This window comes from Sipha flava, unplaced genomic scaffold, assembly GCF_003268045.1.
Source record: "Sipha flava isolate LNK unplaced genomic scaffold, YSA_version1 283_pilon_pilon, whole genome shotgun sequence".
Taxonomy (NCBI): Eukaryota; Metazoa; Arthropoda; class Insecta; order Hemiptera; family Aphididae; genus Sipha; species Sipha flava.
Genome location: NW_020272950.1, coordinates 162,342 through 170,058, shown reverse-complemented (window position 1 = coordinate 170,058; position 7,717 = coordinate 162,342). Strand labels below are relative to the sequence as shown.

Genomic DNA, 7,717 nt, shown 5'->3' with positions numbered 1-7,717 from the left:
ATATTTTGACACAATATAATTTCAACCTTATTTTACATAAGGTAATATATATAATATATATATATTATATCTATAATCCCAAAATTGACTTTTTGGCACTTATCAGCTTTTGCCACAATGGTATAGAATTAAAAGCATTTGAATTTTTTATAAAGTTGAGAAGTAACAAATGTGGTTAATTAGTTGAACTTTTAGGTATCAAGATTTCATATTCTTACAAAACAGTATTTTCTGAAAAAAAAGTAAATATTTCCACGATTTTATAGTTGTCAGTTGTAAGAAAAGGTGTATTCTGGACCACCAGCCACCCTTTACACCCGCCATCTACACCACAGCCGCCGCTGACAACTCGCCATAATTTTTTTTTCACGATTATCAACTTTACGTGCGACCCGCCCTCTAACCAATAAGGTTATCACAATGAATAAGATTTTTATTTTATTATATCACTGATATTTTGTCGACATAACTCTAACCGAAAATGTTATCACAAGGAATAAATTGATAAAAGATTTTATTATATGAGTTGGGGCAGTTGTCTGAAAAATGATGAGGATTGGAATCGAAAGACGGTGGTATAAAATGTGTTGCCAACATAAAATTTCTAAAAATTATATTATAAAATTATTTTTTTGTTTAAGAAGTTACATTGTTGCACTTGAATGATAATTAATATATTTTTCGATAATAACTATATTTAATTTGAACTATACCACGGTTCACATTTTATCCCTGTGTATTTAGCATAGACATATAAAGATAAGTATATAATATTATAAAGTATTTTATATCTGTGTTTGAAGATATCTTTATACGTCTATGGTATTTACTGTTTATTGTAGGTATCAGGGCGTCAAAATGGATTACAATCTGATTTTGAAACCCGGAGAAGATTTGAAACCGGATATGAACTGAAAACCGAGGTTTACAGAAAATAGTTGGTAAATTAATTTTTTTATAATATTTAACTAATGATTAAATAATACATTAATTATCTTTGTTGTCTCTTGGACGGTTACGCTAATAATAATACAATTTTTTGATGCCTTGAAATTCATGGGTATAGGTGACCCAATGTGCATTGCCTGATATTGACGGAATAGACAGCACGTAACTCGACGACGATGACGACGATAGGATAGGAAATTACTAGAGGCCTAATTATACGGGGAACTAGAAATATAAGTTTATACACGGGACGACAGGAATTAGAGTTTAGTTATTCAGGGGTGGGAATATCTGTGGTCAGGTCTATTTGGTGCAATTACCACAGAGGGCACACAAATCGGACTAGATTACTAATAACTAAACATTCAATTCACAATTTATAACTATGGTAGACGACGATGGTAACTTGAGGTGACTAGATGTCCTTGGCGGCCTCTCACACACCTCCAGGTGCTGGTGGAATTACGCGGATTGACAGAAGACAGATTGCAGGCACACAGTATACCACACGACGATCAAGAATAATTATAATAAATATAAAACTCACGAGACGTTAATTTGGTATAGTATATGTTTATTGCTGGTAACTTATGAATGGTTTGGTACAATTTCAATAATAAAATTTGATAATAATATAAGGGCCGCTTCACTAGCGACTTACGGGTAATTAGTATACAAATTATGCCACAATGGCTAATATATATAAAAAACTATAAACAATTTAAATAATTTAATTTGTTGCCACGGTGGTATACGAAAATAATAAATTTGTTATAAACCGCAGTGGTGAATTATATGAAAAAAAAAAGAAATTCTCAGGTGCTACAATAGAGACCGAAAAAAAATTCGTAATAGTAATGTGTATATAATTAAAAACAATAATAATAATAATAAGGGCGTTGGCGGTTTGTTGACAATACAAAAGAAAACATAGTAATTATAATTTAGGCAACGTATGGTAAAACAAAGTGACACGGTCCGTAGTGGTCATGAGTACAATAGTACTCCGACCATTACGTATCGCGTGCACTCTCTTGTCCAGCCACGCCAAAGGCCGCGACAGTGCCGACGACAACCTCCCACCTACCACCTTGATAGGTGCTGAGGTGGAGCAGGGAAGCCGCCGGCAACCACGGTGGATCCGCACCGCGGATGAACTCGCTCTCTGCCAACGACCGTAAGCGAGTTAGGTAGAGTCTGGTGCCGTTCTGTTATTTTTTATTTTGACTTTCTTTTGGTTCTTGTAAACATTTACGAACACTAACGTGACACTAATTGTTTTGGTTTAACGGCATTTAAATATATATATATATATTTATAACATATACATACTTGTATATTTATTTATCATAATTTACTCTTGTGTGCGTCACCTCAACACCGCACCACCTTGCGAACGGACGGCTGCCCAACACGCACCTTCGTCTCAAAAGATAGTAAAAGGAAAAGATAACACAATTTATAAATAAAGGTTTATAGATAGATATTAAAATGTACATACACACGATGGTTTTAGACGAGGAATGAGAAAGCAGATAAGGACGATGGTTATCGTCGTCGTGCTGATTAGCATAATTAGCTAACAATCTTTTTACACGATTATTACTAAATTTCAGTTGATATTTGAGTGTGAAAAAATATTGCGGTTCAAATTATTTTTCCCGGTTAGGTTAAGTCTTGACTCACAATGACTTGTATTTTGTTTAATTACATTTTATCTATAATAGTGTGCAATGTTTATTATTATCTGACATATTTTGTAACACAATTATTATACTTAATGTGGACCTTGGGCAATATAACCATCTATTTTATGGCCATCTCTCCTTAAAAAAGTTATTATTCTATTAGGATTTAAATTTTGACTGAGTTCGTTTAGAAACCTTCTAATTGATTCTATGTTGTGTACCGTACTCTGGTTGGTACAATATTACGAATCTGTTAAAATATTTAATAATATATCGTCGCATTGGCGTGCGCACAGGGCGTGCCCAGGCACGCCCTGTGATTTTTCATGGGTCGAAGCGCCCTATGCCTCTGATCTACCTAAATTACAAAATTCAATTTTAAAGAGAATTTGAAAAAAATTTTAAAATTCACTATGTACACTCTGTAGATGAAAGTTTGTATATATTATTGTATATAGACATATTTTGGCTAAACATTTTGGCATAAATATTCTTAGGTCCGGATAAGACTAGCGTTTTATCGGCGAAACCGCAACCCTTTGTGATCGTTTCAAACCGATTTCCGACGGTTCGGAGAATCGGTTTAGTCTGGTCGCGATAACGCGGCTTATAAGTTATTTATAGATGTTGCGGTTGTTAAGCATATGGTTATAGTTTGATCATAAATGTATATGTAATAAACTAATATAATATAGTAAAGATATATAAGATATATAAAGATATCTTGTAATCGGAATTATTAAATATGAGTTAATATGGTATACATGTTAATATTTCAATAAATTTAAAAAATAAATATAAGAGCTTACGTAGGGTTTTCCATTTATAATGACATACAATTCTGAACTCATGCATCTCAATCAGCGAGTAATCTACCCGTTTAGTGGTGTATATCATATTAATATGTTATTTTTATTTACTCGGGTACACGTACTGTGGATTGACGCAAGATTTAATTACTGAACTGAAACTTATGAAAAATTATCAAAATGCATGCAACTAAATGGTGCTACTATTGAATATGTTTATGAATGGATTGATTGGTTGAAAACTTCTGGAAATTCCACTGTATATACTTGTGTTTTTAAAACTTTAAAAATATTTACAATCATACCTGTAACCAGCTGTACATATGAACGCGTTTTTTCAAAATTAACTGTTGTAAAAAACAAATTACGCAGTACAATGGGCCAAGAACGTTTGGAGTCATTATTACTACTTTTTACGGAACAAGAAATGGTATCAAAGGTAGATTTAAATGCAGTAATAGATGAGTTCAATAGTATGGGTAATAGACAAATGTCTCTCTAAGTACATAAAATACTTAAATAACTTCTATCTATGTCATTCATAATTATTATATTCGTTATCCTTTATTTTAATTAACTTGTACCTGTATGATATAAAGTATTGAAAAAAAAAACTTTAAACTATATTGTATTATAATTTATAATAATTATTATTATTATTACTATTATTATATTATAAACTATGTAAGATAATATAGGATGTGTGTTGATATTAAATAGGTATATATAATTTAGATATGTTGTATTTATAAAATGGTTAACTAAAGGGCCGATGATAATATATGGGCACTACCGGCTTTTAGAGTCTGCACACGCCTATGTATCGTCGCTTAAGAAGTAACACCGCCTATCTCACTTTTTGAGTAAATTGTGTTAGCAATTTTGCGCGGAATTCATTGGAGATATCAGATTTAGAATAAAGTCAATAGATAACAAACTAATCGATAAAATGATAACACAACATATCTAAAATTTTAAGATTAAAATTACACAGAATTTGGTTTTTTTTGTTCTCCTGTAAAATTGATAAAACTGAGATAGGCGGTGTTACTTCTTAAGCGACGATATGTAAACCATATTTTTATTTCAGATAATTAATTGATAAATAAAATTATTAGTTTCTTACTTTTAGATTTGGCATCGCTTGCCTAAATTCAATATTACATTGATTCTCTAAGAAAAGTAATTGAGCTGTAAATGAGTGGGTCTGTATTACTTACTTTTAAATTATAAATATATTTTAATTAGTTTTAAATTAATTGATAGTGGTTAATTAATTTTTTTATTACCTCATATTGAAGAATATTATTTAAGAAACTTTATATATACTTCACATTATATCAACTGAACATAAAAACATACGCTGTTAAAGATGTTATCATATAACTTCAACATATTAATATATCATACATATTATATTTACTCTTACATATTAAATATATCATACCAGTGGCGTAGCGTGGGTTTCAATTTAGTATATGCATTGAAATACTATTTAATAAAATCGTGGGGGCTACGCTACGCACACGCTACGCCACTGTATCATACATATCTATAACATACAATTTTAAAGATGCTACTACACAACAATTTAGCTCACTTCATCTTCCTTCATTTTTGTTTTAATAATTATTATTATAAATTATTTCATCAATGCCAGTCTTACTTTACAATTGATTTTAGGTTGATTCCACATGGAGTGTATGACTGCATACTTCTCTCAAAACATCTTTCTGTTAAATCTTGTCAAATGGAATTTCTTCGTTGAAAGCCCTTGTACCATGATTATGACACTTTGTTAATACCAAATGCTTGTCATCACTATTAGTGCTGATGAATGCTGTTGCATGACATTGGTTTAGAAGTTTTTTTCATAAAATACCAAATATCTAAGCAGTAAGTTATATAAATATACTAGATTAAGATAATGTATGTTTCTTGTAACATTTATTATTTTTGTTTTTTTTTTTTTTTTTCGTTTAAGAACCTGAGTATAATAGGATTCTACTAATATGAAATATAGTTTTACAATAGATCAACAAAAAACTTATTTTTTTTTTTTTTTTTTACTGAACCATAATTTATCAATAATTATCAATTTCCCATCTCATTAAGTAAAGACTGTTTATTTTGATTATAATAAATACATTTTGTTACACATGTTGTATATGAACACTTTTCATATCTCTAACTTATATTTTAAACTGGGTTTTTTTATTTTTATAGTACATAAATCCTAGATTGTCCTTAATAATTTGAGTGTTTCTTTGAACTCCAAAAACCAAAGTATATGAATCAGGCCTGGCATTAATAAATAAATTTGTAGGTACATCTGCAAACAATTTGGATAATCAAGACATTTAAGGATTATTCATAGCATATTATAAATTCCATTGAAACCTTATTCAGCTGAGTCATATAATATTTAAAAAGCGTATTACATATCATTTTCATTCGAGAAATTTTACAAGAGATTAATAATTATTTATTTAATTAAACATTTACAAATGTATACTTATAATTTTAAATTTAAAATGTTTATAATTTCAGTTAAGAGGACGCCACACCACTTGTAATTTGATTAAAAAAAATGTTTTGCACGGAACAAATTTTCTCGCACCTTATTTGCTGTAGAGCTACTAAATTTTCACAACACATAAAGAATAACTTTATCTGTGCAACATCGTGCTCTAATTTTTGATAACACTGTCCAACCATTTTTATAAGTAAATGAAAAAAGCAAAAACATAAAATATTTTAAGAAAATAACTTTGTTTCTATTTGTGTTATCTAAATTATAAGCACGTTGATGAACAGATAATTTTTTACACTATATGTTCAGAAATTTTGGGATCTCTACTGTAAATATGGTGCGAGAAAAGTTGTCCCGCGTAAAGGTTAAGTATAGACTATCTGCTTTTCTACTCCTTATTAATTGAATCTTTCATCCTAGATATAAATATTTGATATTCTAATAGAATCAGTGTTTTCGAGATTGCTTGTCTATTTGGTAAAACGTAATTTGAATTTATAAGTAAACAAATTGTCAAAAACCATTATCCTCTACAATTTAAAATGATTGAAAATCAGTCACAATCATATTCAGTAATGCATTATCCAAGCATTTCTTTTCATCTAGTGTCATTTTTCTTGGTAGAAAATTAGCAATAGAGGATTGTTTACGTTTATGTACTCTTGCTAAAGTAGATGATGATCGAATGGTGGCTAACGTTGAAAGGGCAATGATAATTGAAATTGATGGAGCAAGAACAAAAATCATATTACTAATAGTCAAACCCAATAATATTGTTGATGGTGGATTACAAATTGTTTGATGATTAATAAAAACATTTAGATTATCAATACCAAGATTTTTCTCTCGGGTAAATTAAATAAAAATTTATACTAATTTATAATAGAATAAAAAACCCTTGTATGAAGAACAATAAATAAATTTGAATTTTTTTAAACACAAAATACTTTTATTTATTTTTTTAATGTTTATTGACACAATAGAAAATTCCAATTTTTAATTTAAAGATATATTAATTATAATGATTTAATTTAATTTATGTAGAATTTAAGTAAATTTTTTAGTTTTACTTGAAAAATTGAAAAATTGAGATTGGTCACTTCTTTAAATAACATAATTGTTTTATATACTCTTTCTGTAATATTAATTCCATAAAAACATATAACATATTTTTTTAAATTCATTAAAGCAGTTTTATTTGAAAATTTATTTTTACAAGTATCAAATTGGGCATATTAACTATCCAAAACAGTAATATCTTGCCCAACAACACTATAGTGTTTTGATTGGTTTATTTTCTAATAAATGTACGAACTAAAAAATAATTTATAATTTTCCCTTTCGTTAAACAAAAACATAAATTTTAATAAATAATCTCGAGTGTTAGTTATATAAAGACAGAACATGGAATGAATAATGTTGTTTCTTTCAAAAAGTCCATAAGTAATATTTCAGAATTTCAGTAAAATAAAAAATGAAGTGCACTCTCGATTATCTTTTGTGTAATAAATAAATGTGAGAGGTACTATTGGTGTGAAATGTAAGCCGATTATGTTTTTTCGGAAAACATAAATAATTTAGTAAAATAATTTATACCTACAATTTAAATTGTTACTAATTTTCATTGGATAAAGGAATAGGTATAACCATGACTCTCTCCCTCCCTCCCAATTATTTACTAATTACCAGGCTGTTTATCAAATAGGTAGGTACCTTAAACATGTGATTATTAAAAAAGT

The 7,717-nt window shown here is 28.9% G+C and overlaps 2 protein-coding genes across 2 annotated transcripts in view; both read right to left on the bottom strand.

Moving 5' to 3' along the window:
* Window positions 1-5,107: 5,107 nt before the first annotated feature.
* LOC112685596 lies at window positions 5,108-6,163 on the bottom strand. Its single transcript, XM_025557526.1, has 4 exons — window positions 6,066-6,163; window positions 5,651-5,746; window positions 5,433-5,449; window positions 5,108-5,187 (listed from the first exon to the last, which is right to left on the bottom strand). Exons 1-4 carry the CDS (start codon window positions 6,161-6,163, stop codon window positions 5,108-5,110), a joined length of 291 nt encoding a protein of 96 aa, XP_025413311.1.
* Window positions 6,164-6,515: 352 nt separating this feature from the next.
* The window catches only part of LOC112685595 (zinc finger MYM-type protein 1-like), a 9,836-nt gene continuing 8,634 nt past the window's right edge, over window positions 6,516-7,717 (bottom strand). The window contains exon 7 of the mRNA XM_025557525.1: window positions 6,516-6,823. Within this exon, the coding sequence (XP_025413310.1) occupies window positions 6,516-6,823 (308 nt within the window). The remainder of the gene's footprint in view (window positions 6,824-7,717) is intronic.

Bases quoted from the DNA above. Each gene is read 5' to 3' on its own strand.
- LOC112685596 (XM_025557526.1), bottom strand. From the start codon at position 6,163: ATGGTTGGACAGTGTTATCAAAAATTAGAGCACGATGTTGCACAGATA. The intron at 5,747-6,065 runs GTGCGAGAAAAT...TATTAATGCCAG, and splicing joins GTAGCTCTACAGCAAATAAG to GCCTGATTCATATACTTTGG.